This window comes from Pseudophryne corroboree, chromosome 5 (assembly GCF_028390025.1).
Source record: "Pseudophryne corroboree isolate aPseCor3 chromosome 5, aPseCor3.hap2, whole genome shotgun sequence".
Classification (NCBI taxonomy): Eukaryota; Metazoa; Chordata; class Amphibia; order Anura; family Myobatrachidae; genus Pseudophryne; species Pseudophryne corroboree.
In genome coordinates, this window is record NC_086448.1 from 270,632,335 (window position 1) to 270,651,634 (window position 19,300).

Here is a 19,300-nt window from a genome sequence, read left to right on the forward strand (position 1 = left end):
GACTGAAGTCTCCATTAGAGTGTCGGGAGAAGTTTTGGAGGATGGTGGAGCCTTTAATATGAAACTGGTGGATGTCATGCTTAAGAATATTTGCAAAACAATGAATTATAACGAAACTGTCAATCAGGGTGAGCAAGACTTATTATTTGAGTACATAACCAAGAAGAATAGATTATTTCCAGTTCACAAAGTTATGAAAGATATCATTATACGTAAAGAGTGGCAACAGTTAGACAAACGATTTGGTAATCTCAAATGGATTAACCGTATGTATTCCATTAATAATGAGAAATGTATGGATTGGTGCAGTATGCCTAAAGTAAATGTGGCAGAGGTCACCACTAGAACTACAATACCACTAGAGGATGGGGCTATATTGAAGGATTCCATGGATAAGAAAATGTAGAATGCTTTAAAGAAGTTACATATATCTGCTACTGTTTCACTAAAGTCAAGAGTTTCTTTACCCTCTGCCTCCAGAATGTTGAGATTATGGTGCTCTACTCTGCAAACTGATTTACAAGAAAAGAGAGCTATAGATTTTATATGTGAAGCCTCCTTTGACGTGCTGGATTTCTTGGCCAAGTCTATAATCTAATGAGTTACCAGTGGGAGGGCGTTGTGGTTCTTGACCATCAAACAGGCGTTCAAAGAATAGGCTTGCTACACTTCACCTTATGAAGTATCACTTTTATTTGCTAATAAGCTGGAATCGATGATCCAAAGAATGACGGGTGGTAAATCCGTGAGGCTGCCTCAGGACAGGCGTGGTAGATCTCCTGGACCATCTACGAGACAACAGTTCAGTAAAGCTAGCTCCTATCAACCTGGGCGATTCAGTGAAGGAGGAAGGCACATCCAGTTTACTTGCCTTCCTTTCGACCTTGCGTCCTCTCCAAGGATATTTACAAGGGATCTCAAAACCATTATAGCTTATCTCGAGCAGGAAGGAGTGGTTATTTGGCCTTATCTGGGAGATCTGCATATTGCAGGAGAGTCAGAAGAATTAGTACAGAAAATGCTGGACGACACACTGGGATTCCTTTGGTATCATGGATGGCTGATCAAGTGGGAAAAGAGTTAGCTGAAGCCAACACAAATCTTGCAGTATTTTGGTGTCTAGATAGATACCCTGCATTATGTCGTTATGCTCTCAAAGGAAAAACGCAAAAGTCTTTCATTCAAGAAAAGAACACAGTATCATTGCAGATGGCACTACGGCTTCTAGGAATGACATCTACCATAGAAGTAGTTCCATTGGCGAAGTGATGAGAGTGCTTAAGTGGGACACACTGAAATACTTTAGGAAAGGGGTTTCTTTGTACTATCAAGTAAAGTTAATAAGAAAAACTAAGAAGTCTCTGTCCTGGTGGAAAAATTAACAAGTATAAAGACAAGGGAACTTCATTGATAGAACCCCAATTTCTGGTTTTGACAACTGATGCAAGGTCAATCAGATTGGGAGGCACATCTGTTGGAGCTGGGTCAAGAAAGTGAGTACTCTTCGAATCAGCGAGAGATGAGGGCAGTATGGATGGCAATACTCCTCCATTTTCAGGACCAGTTTAAAAGGAAGTCATTTGAGAATCTTCGACAACTCAGCGGTTGTGGCATATATAAATCGTCAAGGGGGTACGAGTCGTCGTGCCATTAGACAGAAGTTCCATACATCATGGGCTGGGTAGAAAAGTTCCTAAAATCCCTGACAGCCATTCATGTTCCTGGCAAAGAGAACGTGCTAGCAAATTATCTCATCAGGTGCACCCTGGGGAATGGAAACTAGATGTTCAGATGTTCCAGGATGTAGTCAAGAGATTCGGACAACCAGAGAGAGATCTCATGGCTACGAATCAGAATGCAAAAGTACCCCGTTTCTCCCAATATCACCTGCCGCGGACAAGTGGAGTAGATGCATTATCCCTAAAGGGGCAATACAATCTGGGATACAGTATGTGTTCCCACCATTTTCCCTGATAGCTCGAACACTAAAGAAAATCAGAGAGGGGCGAGTAGAGGTGATTATGATTATTCCTTACTGGCCGTGAAGAACTTGGTTTCCGACAGTCCCAAGGATGACGATCGAGGAAATGTGGAAATTACTGGTGGTACTAGGGTTATTACACCAGCGTCCTCTGTTGTTTCCCGATCCGGGAAAACTTGGAGATTAAGCGGGAATTGTTAAGGAGGACAATTTATCTGATTCAGTGATTCAACTTCTTGTACAAGTCAGAAAGAAGGTGTCTTTTGATATATATTATAAAATTTGGAGAATATTTTTATTATCTGGGCAGATAAGTTTGATGTAATGAAGGCTGAAACGGCCCAGATCTTGCAATTTCTCCATGATGGGTTTTGTTAAAGATCTGGCGGTGTTGACTCTGAAAGTCCGATATCCACATTGAGTGTGTTACTGTTCAGAAAATTCACAGAAGATCTGGTGAGAAAGTTATGTCAGGCTATAAAAAGAATAAGGCCATGAATTAGACCAATATTACCACTCTGGTATTTAAACCTAATATTGAATGCTCCATTTGAGGCAATGGACTAAATTAATATGTGATTACTGACCTGGAAAGTAGTGTTTCTCACTGCCATCACTTCATCGAGAAGAATTGGGGAATTACAGGCATTATGGGCAGAAGATTTTGCCTGACTATGTTGTCTTGAGGACAAATCCATCCTTTCTGCCACAGGTAGTGTCAACTTTTCATATTTAATCAAGAAATTCTCTTACCTTATTTTTTTTATCTTCAACCAGAAAATAAGAAAGATGAGGAACTGCATAACTTGGATCTGGTGAGAGCAGTGTCTGTCTGCTTACAAAGAGTTAAGGAATTCAGAAAAATTAATAATCTTTTTGTCATACCAGTGAAAGCACGAAAGGGTTGTGCACCCACAAAATAGACTATTGCAAGATGGATTAAAGAAGTTATCATGTTTATATACTGTACCAGAAGGATGGTCGGAAAGTTCCATAGAAATTTAAGGCACACTCGACAAGGGTAATGTCTGTTTCATGGGCCAAGAAGGTGCTGGTGTCAGTCAAGGACATTTGTGCAGCAGCTACGGTCATCATTGCATCCATTTTCCAAACATTATGCTTTAGATGTTGTTAATGCCTACTTTGGGGATCAAGTCCTTGGACAGGCCTTGGTATGAATAAATTATTCAAGCATGATTGCTGCTGTATGTTATTGTCCCTCCCATGACTCTGCTTTGGTATATAACATAGTATGGCCTGCCATGAAAAAAAGAAAACGGTGAATTTATACTTCGGATAATTCCATTTCTTTGAAGTACTTCATGGCCGTCCATTTATTGCCCTCCCCATTTTTGGGGGGTTTTATCTTCAGTACCAGTTATGGAGGCACTCAAAAGACAGGGAAGGAAGGGAAGTCGAGTAGCACAGTTATATACCCAAGGTGGGCGGGTGCTGCAAGAAAAAAAACCTCCTATCTAGATTTGGAGAATGGAGCGTTAACCCTTAGTAGGGGCTACAGTGAAGTACTTCAAAGAAAAGGAATTATCGTAAAAGTATAATTTGCTATTTTCTGGATCAAAAGGGGACTCTGGGATTGTGGGTATAGTGAGAGCTGCAGGAGTCTGTGCAACAAAGACTTGAATACATGAAGATTTGTTTTGTCTTTGCCTCCAGAAAAGGCACGTTTTTTTAGGGGCTTCCAGTTACAGTAGCTTCTTTTTCTGTTTATTTTTACTTTTGTCTTTCACAGAGCTGTCAGCAGTGAGTGTTCTCACGCCACCTTCTGGCACCCAGCACACTGACAACCATGTTGACATCACCGGCCAACTCCTGGACATAAGTCAGCTGCCGGACCAGGCTATAGGTAAGCAACAGCTCCCTACTTTGTGGGGAAATTGTAGTCACTAAAGCCGCCGGCGGTTCTGACTGGCATACTCAGTTTTCTCTGTGCTACTGCTAAACCACAAGGGACCCGAATAGCATACAGGGATGCCATCTCTAGACGGCTAGTCCCTGAGTTGTGCCAGAAGGGGTGGTGCCTGTCCCTGTTCTCTCCATCCCCACCCTTTGGCTGAGTTCTGTCCTGGGTTCCTTGCCAAAGGATCCTCTCTCCTCCCACTATGAGATGCTGGGCAGCCATTTTATATCACTAAACTGCCTGCACACAGAGAGGAACTCCTGCTTCCCCCTATACCTCACTGTCGTGGTGCCAGGTTATTTAGTATACCGTTCCTCACTTATTGGTGCTGGTTGCCTGGACTACTGTGTCGGTTATCACTATAATTATATTGTTTAGATAAATATTTATGAGCACTTGAACTACACTGATGCGTGTATTTGCTTAGTCTAACCTCGCTTGTTATCAGTTTGTTATATTTTTTATTGTGTCTCAGGTTACTTTTACAGTGTGATTGCTAACACTGTCAGCATAATTATTGTATTTGTTTTGATGTTTGATCTTTTAGTACTCCCTGCAGTTAGCTGTTATGTGCATCTTGGACATACTAAGATTCAGGTGCACTCAGATCTACAAATATCGCATATCAAATTAGTCAGTGCAGTCTTAAAGGTTTTGTAGCATCTGATTGCATGAAGATTCACATTTGAGCAAAAGAGACACTACACCGTTCTGTTAGCACACTCCATGCATTTTGCGTCTATTTATGCTTGGTATACGTGTACGTATGTAATTTATATATAATAAGATGCATGACATTCACATAGTTGCACAGGTACTGATGTCGCACTCATGCCTCTCGGTGTATGGCGTATTGAGGCTAAATGCTTGAGGGACACCACTGTATTTCTGCAGCAGGGTAGATTGGTTTCCACAGGGAAACATCTGGGTGTAGAGTGGATCTTTATCCAGAGGCACCAACAGGATAAAGCTTTAAGCTGTCCCAGGATGCATTGGGGCCTCCTCTATAACCCAACCTCAAGGCACTGAGAGCTCAGTTTCGAGTTGGTGCCTGCAGCAGCAGGTCACCTAACAGGAGGGCTGCACTGGGCAGTCCTAAAAAAGCTTTCTGACAGAAGATTTCTTCTCCGGGCTGTCAGGGTGACACTTCAGCGCTGCAGCTCCATCACCTACCAAGCGGCATCGCATACTTCTGCGGCTCAGTAACCGGGTACTTGCGGCGAAGGCGTCCCAGCCTACGCACACAGTCGCAGACTGCTCTCCTGGTTCGCGTGGCTGCTATGGGAAGGAGGTAAGAGGATCCCCCAGGTGGGACACTGCATTAAATCGCATTCCGTCCGCGACCTAGGGAGACGTGTCGCGGCGTTGGCATGGACACTTTCACCGAGCAGGGACCCCACTAAACCACCAGGGCATCTGAGTACAGATCGGGTATACTAACACCCCATTAAATAAGGCTCACATTACCCAGGGTGGAAGTCCAGCATAGAGGAGGTGGCGCTTGACCTGTAGCTTCTCCCCCGGCCCAGGGCTCCATCTCCTCACAGATTTCCTGCCCTGTACCTGCCTCACACTCTCCATCACTCCCTGGCTGAAACACTGGGCACCATCTTCTGAGCATAGCTGCGGCTGGTCTCCGGGACTGCAGGGCAAGGTCTCCCTTGTAAAGCCGCCTGTATACAGTGCTGTGACTTTACAAACACTTAAGACAGCATTAGTTGAGAGAGTGTACTGCTTGTAGAATATACTGTACGAGTATTCTGATATAGCCTCCGGTCACTGACTGTGCTGTTATAAATTTATATACATATATTCAGTTTACTAGTCCAGTGCAGCTTTATTGTGATTATTTCTGTATTGCCTGTGACTGTGTGTGCCTGTATCTGCTGTGTGGTTTAACTCTGTGTTTCCCAGATATAACTGTCACTTTATTCTGTACCTTAAAGGCCTAGGTTCGTCTGGGTCCACTAATATAGTGCATCACAGTATTTATCCAATACGAATATTCTACTGTACACTCAGTCACATAATACCGGATTTATTTGCAGGTACAGGTTGAGTATCCCTTATCCAAAATGCTTGGGACCAGAGGTATTTTGGATATCGTATTTTTCCGTATTTTGGAATAATTGCATACCATAATGAGATATCATGGTGATGGGACCTAAATCTAAGCACAGAATGCATTTATGTTTCAGATACACCTTATACACACAGCCTGAAGGTCATTTTAGTCAATATTTTTTATAACTTTGTGCATTAAACAAAGTGTGTGTACATTCACACAATTCATTTATGTTTCATATACACCTTAAGGTCATTTAATACAATATTTTTAATAACCGTGTATTAAACAAAGTTTGTGTACATTGAGCCATCAGAAAGCAAAGGTTTCACGATCTCACTCTCACTCAAAGTCTGTATTTCGGAATATTCCGTATTTGGAATATTTGGATATGGGATACTCAACCTGTATTGACCTTTGTCTCACTTGATCGTACTCAGTCGCTCTGTGTTGCATTGATGTATAATGTCTAACAGAGCAGTAAATCGATGGAAGCTCCTGTAGCATGCTCCAAGGATTTGCCAGAGGGGGGGAAGTTTTTTGGGATGGTCTGTATACCACGTGTCATACATCCTCTAGTCAGTCCGCAGCTCCTGTGCCTACTCAGGTGCAACCCTAGGCTGTGTTCACTAACTTACTGGGTACACCAGTAGAATGCCTTACGCCCTGATATGGGACCACCTGTGCCACTACCGCCACAAATTGTCCCTATAGTTAATCCGCCTTAGGTGGAAAATGTATCTAACCAGCTGCATCAAGTTAAATCAGTCATTGGTTAGACAAAAATCCACCCTAGGTCACTCCCATGTCTCTGGGTCATCTAAGCGGGCAGCTTCCTCCTCACAATCCACATACATCTCTAATGTTTCATCTGAAGAGGAGGGGGAGCAATATGGTCCTGTCAGACAGTGAATCAGGTGTTTATGCTAAGGATTCTCCCTTGCAGATTGATGTCCCTGCCCTAGTGGTTGCTATTAAACAAATCCTTCAAATCTCTGATGATGAGGATTCCATTACTGTGGCTAAGAAAACTGATATGTTTGAACGGCAGAAGGTGGTTAAAAATCTATTACCTTCCATTACATTCTGACCATTTAGTGGACATCAGGCGGGAACCCTGGTCTACTCCAGGGAAAATTCTTTCTGTCTAAACGGGCATTGGCTCGCTATCCTCTCCCTGCAGAGTCTTGTAACAAGTGGGAATATTCACCACTGGTGGATTCTCACATCACCCGTCTAGTGCATGTCGTCCACTCTGCCTATCACCACTGTCACTTCACTGAAGGAACCGACAGATAAGCATGTGGAGGGATGCCTGAAATCCTATTTCTGCTGCTGGGTACACTGGGCTCCAAAAGGATTAACATCGAGGTGTAGAGTAGGATCTTGATCCGAAGCACCAACAGGCTCAAAGCTTTGACCTTCTTCCCAAGATGCATAGCACCGCCTCCTATGTCACCTTACCTCCGTGCACAGGAGCTCAGTTTTGTAGTTATTGCTATGCAGTAAGCAGGCACATAACAGGGGGGCTGCTCCAGCAGCCCTGAGTGAAGCTTTTAAAGAATATTGAAGACTTCAAGAGCTGCAGCAGAGACACTGACTTCAGTCAGACATCTGCTGCAGCTCCATCATCTCCCCCAGCGGCGCTGTACACTCCCGCGCCCTGGTTGCCCTGTACCTACAGCAGACGCTCCGGTTTTCTTCTATGTTAGTCACACACACGATCGCTGCTCTCCCGGATCGCGTGGCCGCACTCAGGGAGGAGGTAAGGGGTCCCCTCGACGGGACCAGCTGTAAATAGCGATCCCGCGCGTCCGGTAGGAGACGGTCGGCGCGCGCTGGAGTGGACACTGTCTTAGTACAGGGACCCCACTAGACCACCAGGGCATGGGCACAGGTCGGTTTTCTCTCATAAAACAGTTTTATTAAGCCTCCAGTACCCGGTGGTGAAGTCCAGCAGAGGGATAAGGCTTTGACCTGTGGCCCCTCCCCCAGGGCGCCATTTAGAGTAAATGTTCCCGCCTTGGAGCTGCATATCTCTCACTCCCTGTCAGCGTTTGGGCGCCATTATAGCAAGCAGAGCTATCCTGGGTCTGTTTGGGCAAATCCTCCTCTGTAAAGCCGCTTGCCTGTCAGCGCTGTGCATTTTACAGGACACTTAAGTATTCTACATGTCTGCTGACATTGTTAGTTAAGAAAAAGTGCATTTAGTCAGGGTTATTTAGTACAAGTACCCCGTGATATACATCTATTCTTTACTGTGCATTGTTATATCTATTAAGTGTATAGCTATACATAGTACTACTCTGTATTGCTAGTCCAGTGCAGTTTTATTGCATGTCATAATTTCTCTAACGTCCTAAGTGGATGCTGGGGACTCCGTAAGGACCATGGGGATTAGCGGCTCCGCAGGAGACTGGGCACAACTAAAGAAAGCTTTAGGACTACCTGGTGTGCACTGGCTCCTCCCACTAAGACCCTCCTCCAGACCTCAGTTAGATTTCTGTGCCCGGCTGAGCTGGATGCACACTAGGGGCTCTCCTGAGCACCTAGAAAGAAAGTATATTTAGGTTTTTTATTTTCAGTGAGATCTGCTGGCAACAGACTCACTGCAGCGAGGGACTAAGGGGAGAAGAAGCGAACCTACCTAACAGGTGGTAGTTTGGGCTTCTTAGGCTACTGGACACCATTAGCTCCAGAGGGATCGACCGCAGGACCCGACCTTGGTGTTCGTTCCCGGAGCCGCGCCGCCGTCCCCCTTACAGAGCCAGAAGCAAGAAGAAGGTCCGGAAAATCGGCGGCAGAAGACTTCGGTCTTCACCAAGGTAGCGCACAGCACTGCAGCTGTGCGCCATTGCTCCTCATGTACACCTCACACTTCGGTCACTGATGGGTGCAGGGCGCTGGGGGGGCCGCCCTGAGGGCAATAAATAACACCTTGGCTGGCAAAAATATACATCATATATAGTCCCAGAGGCTATATAGATGTAAAATTACCCCTGCCAGTATTCCAGAAAAAGCGTGAGAAAGTCAGCCGAAAAGGGGGCGGGGCTTCTCCCTCAGCACACTGGCGCCATTTTCTCTTCACAGTGCAGCTGGAAGACAGCTCCCCAGGCTCTCCCCTGTAGTTTTCAGGCTCAAAGGGTTAAAAAGAGAGGGGGGGCACTAAATTTAGGCGCAATATATGTATACAAGCAGCTATTTGGGGGAAAAATCACTCAGTTATAGTGTTAATCCCTGCATTATATAGCGCTCTGGTGTGTGCTGGCATACTCTCTCTCTGTCTCCCCAAGGGACTTTGTGGGGTCCTGTCCTCAGTCAGAGCATTCCCTGTGTGTGTGCGGTGTGTCGGTACGGCTGTGTCGACATGTTGGATGAGGAAGATTACGTGGAGGCGGAGCAGAGGCCGATAAATGGGATGTCGCCCCCTGTGGGGCCGACACCAGAGTGGATGGATAGGTGGAAGGTATTAACCGACAGTGTCAACTCCTTACATAAAAGGCTGGATGACGCAACAGCCGGCTTCTCAGCCCGCGCCTGCCCAGGCGTCTCAAAGGCCATCAGGGGCTCAAAAAAAAAAACGCCCGTTACCTCAGATGGCAGACACAGATGTCGACACGGAGTCTGACTCCAGTGTCGACGAGGTTGAGACATATACACAATCCACTAGGAACATCCGTTACATGATCTCGGCAATGAAAAATGTGTTACGCATTTTCTGACATGAACCCAAGTACCACATAAAAGGGGTTTTATGTTTGGGGAGAAAAAGCAGCCAGTGTTTTGTTCCCCCATCAGATGAATGAATGAAGTGTGTAAAGAAGCGTGGTTTCCCCCGATAAGAAACTGGTAATTTCTAAAAAGTTACTGATGGCGTACCCTTTCCCGCCAGAGGATAGGTCACGTTGGGAGATATCCCTTAGGGTGGATAAGGCGCTCACACGTTTGTCAAAAAAGGTGGCACTGCCGTCTTAGGATACGGCCACCTTGAAGGAGCCTGCTGATAAAAAGCAGGAGGCTATCCTGAAGCCTGTATATACACACTCAGGTTATATACGGAGACCTGCAATTGCCTCAGCATAAATAGTGCTGCTGCAGCGTGGTCTGATACCCTGTCAGATAATATTAATACGCTAAGACAGGGATAATATTTTGCTAACATTGAGCATATTTAAGACGTTGTCTTATATATATAAAGGATGCACAGAGGGATATTTGCCGGCTGGCATCCAGAATTAATGCAATGTCCTTTCTGCCAGGAGGGTATTAGAAACCCGGCAGTGGACAGGTGATGCTGCATTTAAAAGGCACATGGAGATTCTGCCTTATAAGGGTGAGGAATTGTTTGGGGATGGTCTCTGGGACCTCGTATCCACAGCAACGGCTGGGAAGAAAATTTTTTACCTCAGGTTTCCTCACAAAAGCCTAAGAAAGCACCGTATTTTCAGGTACAGTCCTTTCGGCTTCAGAAAAGCAAGCGGGTCACAGGCGCTTCCTTTCTGCACAGAGACAAGGGAAGAAGGAAAAAGCTGCACCAGTCAGCCAGTTCCCAGGATCAAATCTTCCCTCGCTTCCTCTGAGTCCACCGCATGACGCTGGGGCTCCACAGGTGGAGACAGGTGCGGTGGGGGCGCGTCTCGGAAACTGCAGGGACCAGTGGGCTTGCCCACAGGTGGATCCCTAGGTTCTGCAAGTAGTATCACAGGGATACAGGCTGGAGTTCGAGACGACTCCCCCTCGCCGTTGCCTCACATCAGCCTTGCCTGCTGCCCTCGGAGAAAGGTAGTACTGGCGGCGATTCACAAGCTGTACTTCCAGCAGGTGAAATCAAGGTACCCCTCCTTCAACAAGGCCGGGGTTACTATTCCAAAATGTTGTGGTACCGAAACCAGACAGTTCGGTGAGACCCATTCTAAAATTGAAATCCTTGAACACTTATATACAAAGTTCAAGTTCAAAATGGAATCGCTCAGGGCGATTATTGCAAGCCTGGGAAATTTCAGGGTATCACTGGACATCAAGGTTACTTACCTGCATGTCCCTATTTACCCTCTTCACCAGGTGTACCTCAAAATTGTGGTACAGGATTGTCATTACCAATTCCAGACGTTGCCGTTGGTCTGTCCCCGGCACCGAGGGTATTTACCAAGGTAATGGCCGAAGTACTTATCCCGTACTTGGACAATCTCCTTATAAAGGCGAGGTCCAGGGAGCAGTTGTTCGTCGGAGTAGCACTATCTCGGGAAGTGCTACAACAGCACGGCTGGATTCTGAATATTCCAAAGTCGCAGCTGGTTCCTACGACGAGTCTACTGTTCCTGGGTATGGTTCTGGACACAGAACAGGATAAAAAGGGTTTCTCCCGGAGGAGAAGTCCAAGGAGTTGGCGTCTCTAGACGGAGACCTCCTAATACAAATACAGGTATCGGTGCATCAGTGCACGCGAGCCTTGGGAAAGATGGTAGCTTCTTACGAAGAATTTCCATTTGCCAAGTCCCATGCAAGGATCTTCCAGTGGGATCTGTTGGACATGTGGTCCGGGTCGCATCCTCAGATGCATCGGCGGATAACCCTGTCTCCAAGGGCCAGGGTGTCGCTGTGGTGGTGACTGCAGAGTGCTCATCTTCTAGGGGGCCGCAGATTCGGCATACAGGACTGGGTCCTGGTGACCACGGATGCCAGCCTTCAAGGCTGGGGGGCAGTCACACAGGGAAGAAACTTCCAAGGCCTATGGAAAAGTCAGGAGACTTCCCTACACATAAATGTTCTGGAACTATGGGCCATTTACAATGCCCTAAGTCAGGCTAGACCCCTGCTTCAACACCGGCGGGTGCTGATCCAGTCAGACAACATCACGGTGGTCGCTCATGTAAACCGACAGGGCGGCACAAGAAGCAGGATGGCGATGGCAGAAGCCACAAGGATTCTCCGATGGGCGGAAAATCATGTGTTAGCACTGTCAGCAGTGTTCATTCCCGGAGTGGACAACTGAGAAGCAGACTTTCTCAGCAGACACGACCTCCACTCGGGAGAGTGGTGACTTCATCCAGAAGTCTTCCAAATGATTGTACACCGTGGGGAAAGGCCACAGGTGGACAGGATGGCGTCCCGCCTCAACAAAAAGCTACAAAGATATTGCGCCAGGTCAAGGGACCCTCAGGCGATAGCTGTGGACGCTCTGGTAACACCGTGGGTGTACCAGTTGGTGTATGTGTTCCCTTCTCTGCCTCTCATACCCAGGGTAATGAGAATAATAAGAAGAGAGGAGTAAGAACTATACTCATGGTTCCGGGTGGCCAAGAAGAGCTTGGTACCCAGAACTCCAAGAAATGATCTCAGAGGACCCATGGCCTCTGCCGCTCAGACAGGACCTGTTGCTGCAGGGGGCCTGTCTGTTCCAAGACGTACCGCGGCTGCGTTTGACGGCATGGCGGTTGAACGCCGGATCCTGAAGGAAAAAGGCATTCCGGAGGAAATTATCCCTACGCTATTTAAAGCTAGGAAAGAAGTGAACGCAAACCATTATCACCGCATATGGCGGAAATAGGTTGCGTGCTGTGAGGCCAGTAAGGCTCCAAAGGAGGAATTTCAGCTAGGTCGATTTCTGCACTTCCTACAAGTCAGAGGTGACTATGGGCCTACAATTGGGTTCCATTAAGGTCCAGATTTCGGCTCTATCGATTTTCTTCCAAAATAGAACTGGCTTCACTGCCTGAAGTTCGGACTTTTGTTAAGGGAGTGCTGCATAGTCAGCCCCGTTTGTGCCTCCAGTGGCACCGTGGGATCTCAACGTGGTGTTGGATTTCCTGAAGTCGCATTGGGTTGAGCCACTTAAATCCGTGGAGCTACAATACTTCACGTGGAAAGTGGTCATGCTGTGGGCCTTGGCGTCGGCCATGCGTGTATCAGAATTGGCGGCTTTGTCAAAAGCTCTTATCTGTATTTTATATGGATAAGGCGGAATTGAGGACTCGTTCCCAATTCCTTCCTAAGGTGGTAGCAGTTTTTCATGTGAACCAACCTATTGTGGTGCCTGCGGCTACTTGGGGCTTGGAGGATTCCAAGTTTCTGGACGTAGTCAGGGCCCTGAAAAGTATATGTTTCCAGGACGGCTGGAGTCAGGAAAACTGACTCGCTATTTATCCTGTATGCACCCAACAAGCTGGGTGCTCCTGCTTCTAAGCAGACTATTGCTCGCTGGATCTGTAGCACGATTCAACTTGCACATTCTGCGGCTGGACTGCCGCACCCTAAATCTGTGAAAGCCCATTCCACGAGGAAAGTGGGCTCTTCTTGGGCGGCTGCCCGAGGGGTCTCGGCTTTACAAATTTGCCGAGCTATTATTTGGTCGGGTTCAAACACTCTTGCAAGAGTCTACAAGTTTGATACCCTGGCTGAGGAGGACCTAGAGTTTGCTCATTCGGTGCTGCAGAGTCATCCGCACTCTCCCGCCCGTTTGGGAGCTTTGGTATAATCCCCATGGTCCTTACGGAGTCCCCAGCATCCACTTAGGACGTTAGAGAAAATAAGATTTTACTCACCGGTAAATCTATTTCTCGTAGTCCGTAGTGGATGCTGGGCGCCCATCCCAAGTGCGGATTGTCTGCAATACTTGTATATAGTTATTGCCTAACTAAAGGGTTATTGTTGAGCCATCTGTTGAGAGGCTCAGTTGTTATCATACTGTTAACTGGGTATAGTATCACGAGTTATACGGTGTGATTGGTGTGGCTGGTATGAATCTTACCCGGGATTCAAAATCCTTCCTTATTGTGTCAGCTCTTCCGGGCACAGTATCCTAACTGAGGTCTGGAGGAGGGTCTTAGTGGGAGGAGCCAGTGCACACCAGGTAGTCCTAAAGCTTTCTTTTTGTTGTGCCCAGTCTCCTGCGGAGCCGCTAATCCCCATGGTCCTTACGGAGTCCCCAGCATCCACTACGGACTACGAGAAATAGATTTACCGGTGAGTAAAATCTTATTTTCTGCATTGTACAAACTGTGACTCCTGTGCGTGTGAATATAGCTGCTGTGTGACCTCCATTTTGTGTATATCACTCAGATTGCTATCCCTATATTCTATAACCTGAGGGGGCTAAGTGTGTCAGGTTTATCATAATATAGACAGTTCACAGGATATACTCTGTGTGCACAGGGGGTTCTTGTCAGGTATTGTGCTGCTAATATTGTACTGTGTTGCCTTGCATTGAGCTTTTGATTACGTCAGCTACAAAGGGCAACAGAGCTGGGGCTGATCCCACATTGTGTGGTGTTGACGCTGCAGACACATTTGAGGATAACATAGCAGCTGAGGATTCTGGGGGGGGGGTTCCTTTCCCCCCCCAGTGGGACTGTAGCCACAGGAGTGCAAAATGACCCACCTTGGGCTACCTTCTCCACGCTATTGAATAGACTAACGCCCCCTATGGGACCTCCTGTGCCGGTACAACCGCTTATGGTCCCCGTGGTTAACCAGCCATGGGCAGATCAACTGTCTGCTCAATTACAGCAATTGAACTATTCACTGACTGCTCAAAAGTCTAACCCTCGCCCGCCTAAGACCAAGAGGTCCTTTAAGCAGGCAATTACTTCCTCACAATCCACCAACGTCTCCCAGACACCTCGTCTGATGAGGATGGCGTTTATACGGACCCCACAGATTCTGATCCTGATGCTTCTGATGGGGAAGCTGTTTCGCAGGTGGATGTTCCTGACTTGTTAGAGGCTATCAGGCTCATTCTTCAGGTTGATGTTGAACCGGAGCCTGACACTGCCCCTAAGAAACCGGACAGGTTTAAACGTCAGAAGGTGGTTAAACAAGTTTTACCTCACTCTGAACATTTAGTTGACATACGTCGGGAGTTCTGGGAAAATCTGGGAAAGAAGATCACGCCTCACAAGAAGATGCTGGCTCGCTACCCCCTTGCTGCAGAGCCTAGTAAAAATTGGGCAACACCCCCGCCAGTGGATTCGTAAGTGGCGCGGCTGGTAGTATCCTCGGCTCTGCCTGTAACTACCGTCATGTACTTGAGAGAGCCAACAGACAAGCGTATGGAGGGTTGTTTGAAGGCAACCTACACCCTAATCTACACATGGGCTGCAAAAGCTGTGGAAGCGTGGGCTCACGAGCTGTAGGCGGAGTTGCCTTCCAATGCTTCTGATCATGCTAGACAATGCCTGTCGTATATTGTTACAGCGTCCCATTACATTAAAGAGGCGGCTTCTGATGCCGGTATTCTGGCGACCAAGGCTTCTACTACATCCATTTTGGCTCGCCGAATTCTCTGGTTACGGTCCTTGTTTGTGGACATGGATTCTAAGAAAACCCTGGAGGTACTTCCCTTCAAAGGAGACATTCTTTTCGGAGAAGAGCTCAACAAGATAGTGGCTGACTTAGCGTTTGATAAAACAGCATGTCTTCCTAGTACTGCTGCTACGGTGCCGGAGGCTGAGAGTACTTCCTTTTGCTCCTTTCGTCCTTCAGGGAAAGCAAAAGGTCAGGCTTACCCAAAACAAGTTTGCGCTTCCAGACCCAATAAGCCCAAAACTGGCCTGGGCTGCCCGTCAGCCTGCTTCCATAACTGACAAGCCTGCTGCATGATGGAGCGTGCCTCCCTGTAGGTGATCCCAGAGTGGGGGGGCGGCTTCTAGGGTTTATCCAGGAATGGTTGACGACCACTTCCTATTCCTGGGTACGGGAAGTCATCACTCGAGGTTATGCCGTATCCTTCAAGAATAGTCCCCCCTCATCGATTTTGCCTGACAGACGTCCCTTCGGATCAGGTGAAGGCAAAGACTCTTCATTCAGTGGTACAGTCCCTCCTGGACACAGGTACCTCTGGCTCAGAGAGGCAAGGGGTACTATTCACCGCTGTTCCTAGTCCCGAAACCAAATTGGTCTTCCCGGCCCATTCTCAACCTCAAGTCCTTGAACAAATTTGTGAAGGTCTCCAAGTTTTGTATGGAAACTCTTCGCTCTGTTGTTCTGGCCTTGGAGCCTGGTCTATATGGTCTCACTGGCTTACCTGCATATTCCCATTGCAGTGTCGCATCAGCAGTACCTGAGGTTTGCGGTTGGCAACCTCCATTACTAATTTCGGGTGTTACCTTTTAGTTTGACCACGGCTCCGCGAGTCTTCACCAAGGTCATGGCGGTAATGACTGCTGTACTCCGCCGTCAAGGAGTCAGGATCCTACCGTACTTAGACGACTTGTTGATCCTGGCAAATTCCCCAGAGATTCTCCTACGCCATCTGGATCTGACTACCCAGTTTCTGCAAGCCCACGGGTGGCTCATCAACTGTAAGAAATCCTCCCTGGTCCCTGCTCAGAGCATGGTGCACCTGGGGTTGGTGTTGGACACTCACAACTAGCGGTTGTTCTTGTCTCAGGAGAAAGTCCTTAAGCTTCAGGACAGGATTCAATGCTTCCTATTTCGTCCGCAAGTGTCGATACATTCGGCAATGCAAGTGCTAGGTCTCATGGTGTCGGCTTTCGACATGGTGTAGTACGCTCAATTCCATTCCTGCCCTCTCCAGAGGCTAATTCTTGCCAACTGGGGCGGTTTGCCTCACCAGATCAGGTCTCAAATGATCTCATTGTCTCCGGAGGTCCGTCTGTCACTGAGCTGGTGGCTTCAGGACCAACAAATAAGTAGGGGTCGTCCTTTTGGATCTCCAACTGGGTCCTTCTGACGACGGACGCCAGTCAGAGGGATTGGGGCGCGGTGTTGGAGCAACACTCCCTTCTGGGTCGGTGGACCAAGGAGAAGTATCTCCTCCCGAAAAACATTCTGGAATTGCGGGCGGTGTTCAACTCTTTGAACTTGGCCCAGCAATTAATACAGAACAGACTTGTTCAAGTACAGTCGGACAACGTAACCACGGTGGCGTACATCAATAGTCAAGGCGGTACTCGAAGCCGCATGGCAATGAGAGAGAAGTATCATGGATTCTTCAGTGGGCGGAACGCCATCTGCCAGCCATATCGGCAGTGTTCATTCCGGGAGTCCTAAACTGGGAAGCGGACTTTCTCAGTCATCTTGACGTACATGCCAGAGAGTGGAGCCTCCATCCAGAAGTATTTCAACTCCTCGTGGACAAGTGGAGCCTTCCAGATGTGGACCTGACGGCGTCTCGACACAATCACAAGGTACCGGTCTTCGGAGCAAGGACAAGGAATCCTCAAGCAGCGTTCATGGACGCACTGGCAATTCCATGGAACTTTCGGCTGCCATACGTGTTCCCTCTGGTGTCACTCCTGCCCAGAGTAATAAGGAAGTTCCAGTAAGAAGGAGGTATCCTACTTCTGATCACTCCAGCGTGGCCCAGTATCACTGACCTGGTTTGGGAGTGTTGTGGACTCGGGGCTTCTTCCGATGACCGGGAAGAGGAACCGCCACTGGGTCGTAGTAGAGATGGCCGGATGTAGGTCTTCCTCATGCAGAACTAAGACGGCAGGCGGGAGGCCCAGAGGAATTCTTGTAGGTCTCCTGTAAGACAAGACTTGTAGAAATAATGAAGGCTGGGGTACTGAGATATTGGAGACACTGTGGTATTGAAGGCACTGAGGTACTGGGAGTACAGGGAGTGCTGGGAGACCCTTGGAGGCACGGAGGTGTTTGGAGGCACGGAGGTGCTTGGAGGCACGGAGGTGTTTGGAGACACCGAGGTGTTTGGAGGGACGAGGTGCTTGGAGGCACGAGGTGCTTGGAGACACGGAGGTAACTGGAGGCACGGAGGTGCTTTGAGGCGCGGAGGTGCTTGGAGGCACGGGGTGCTTGGAGGCACGAGGTGCTTGGAGGCACGGAGGTGCTTGGAGGCACGGAGGTAACTGGAGGCACGGAGGTAACTGGAGGCACGGAGGTAACTGGAGGCACGGAGGTGCTTGAGGCGCGGAGGTGCTTGGAGGCACGAGGTGCTTGGAGGCACGAGGTGCTTGGAGGCACGGAGGTGCTTGGAGGCACGGAGGTAACTGGAGGCACGGAGGTAACTGGAGGCACGGAGGTAACTGGAGGCACGGAGGTGCTTGAGGCGCGGAGGTGCTTGGAGGCACGAGGTGCTTGGAGGCACGAGGTGCTTGGAGGCACGGAGGTGCTTGGAGGCACGGAGGTGCTTGGAGGCACGAGGTGCTTGGAGACACGGAGGTAACTGGAGGCACGGAGGTGCTTGTAGGCACAGGATGCTTGGAAGCACAGGTTGCTTGTAGGCACAGGATGCTTGCAGGGACAGGATGCTTGGAAGCACAGGATGCTTGCAGGGACAGGATGCTTGGAAGCACAGGATGCTTGCAGGGACGAGGGAGCTCTGGATCATAGCTTCCACAGGAGAAACGAAGATACTCAGGCATCGGATCTCTGCCTGGTATCTGATTTTAAATTCCCCGCCCTAGCCTGATTGGCGGAGCAGGCAGGTGACGTCAGACCTGCTCCGCCTCCTTGCCCTTGCTTGTGATGGCGGCGCCCTTGCTTCCGGGAAGCCGCCGGAGAGCAGCGCCGACCCGCCGCTGAAGCCGGAGACTGACAGGGGAAGAGAGGCGCCGGGCAGACCAGGCCACCCGCAGGGACAAGCGCGGTCGCCGCTGCCCGAGGTTCGTGACAGTACCCCCTCCTCCAGGAGTGGCCCCTGGACACTTCCCGGGCTTAGTCGGATGTCTGGAGTGGAAGATCCGAATCAGACGAGGAGCCGTTACTTCAGTAGCCCCAATCCAACTTCTCTCCTCAGGTCCATAACCCTTCCAGTCCACCAAGTACTGTAATTTTTTATGAAGATAACGAGAGTCCAGAATAGCTTTGATTTCAAACTCCGCTCCAGCTTCTGCCACTACGGACGTTGGCCTTGGGAGTGCTGAGTGGAATCGATTCAGTATGAGGGGACGGAGTAGAGAAACATGGAAGGCGTTAGGTATGCGAAGATGGGCAGGCAAACCCAGTTTACAGACCACAGGATTTAAGACTTGTAGCACAGGGTAAGGACCGATGAACCTTGGAGCGAATTTCATGGTGGGCACCTTCAACCGGAGATTCCGTGTGGACAGCCATACCCTGTCCCCAACTTTATATTGAGGTGCGGCTTGCCGTTTCTTATCTGCAAAGAACTTGTACCGAACAGAAACCTGCTTAAGATTAGCATGAACCTTTCTCCAAATTTGTCCAAAGTGTCGTAGAGTGGACGCTACAGCAGGAACCTCTATTATCGGAAGGCTTGGAAATTCCGGAACACGGGGATGGAACCCGTAGTTGACGAAAAATGGTGATTCCCCAGTGGAAGAATGAAACAAATGGTTATGGGCAAACTCCGCCCAAGGCAACAACTCCACCCAGTTGTCCTGTGAAGGAGAGA

At 48.4% G+C, this 19,300-nt stretch overlaps 1 protein-coding gene across 5 annotated transcripts in view; it reads left to right on the plus strand.

Moving 5' to 3' along the window:
• Positions 1–19,300, plus strand: part of TOPAZ1 (testis and ovary specific TOPAZ 1) — a 627,583-nt gene that overhangs the window by 190,834 nt on the left and 417,449 nt on the right. For all 5 annotated transcript variants that reach the window (XM_063922327.1, XM_063922324.1, XM_063922325.1 and 2 more), the window contains exon 4: positions 3,732–3,845. In XM_063922327.1, the coding sequence (XP_063778397.1) occupies positions 3,732–3,845 (114 nt within the window). The remainder of the gene's footprint in view (positions 1–3,731; positions 3,846–19,300) is intronic.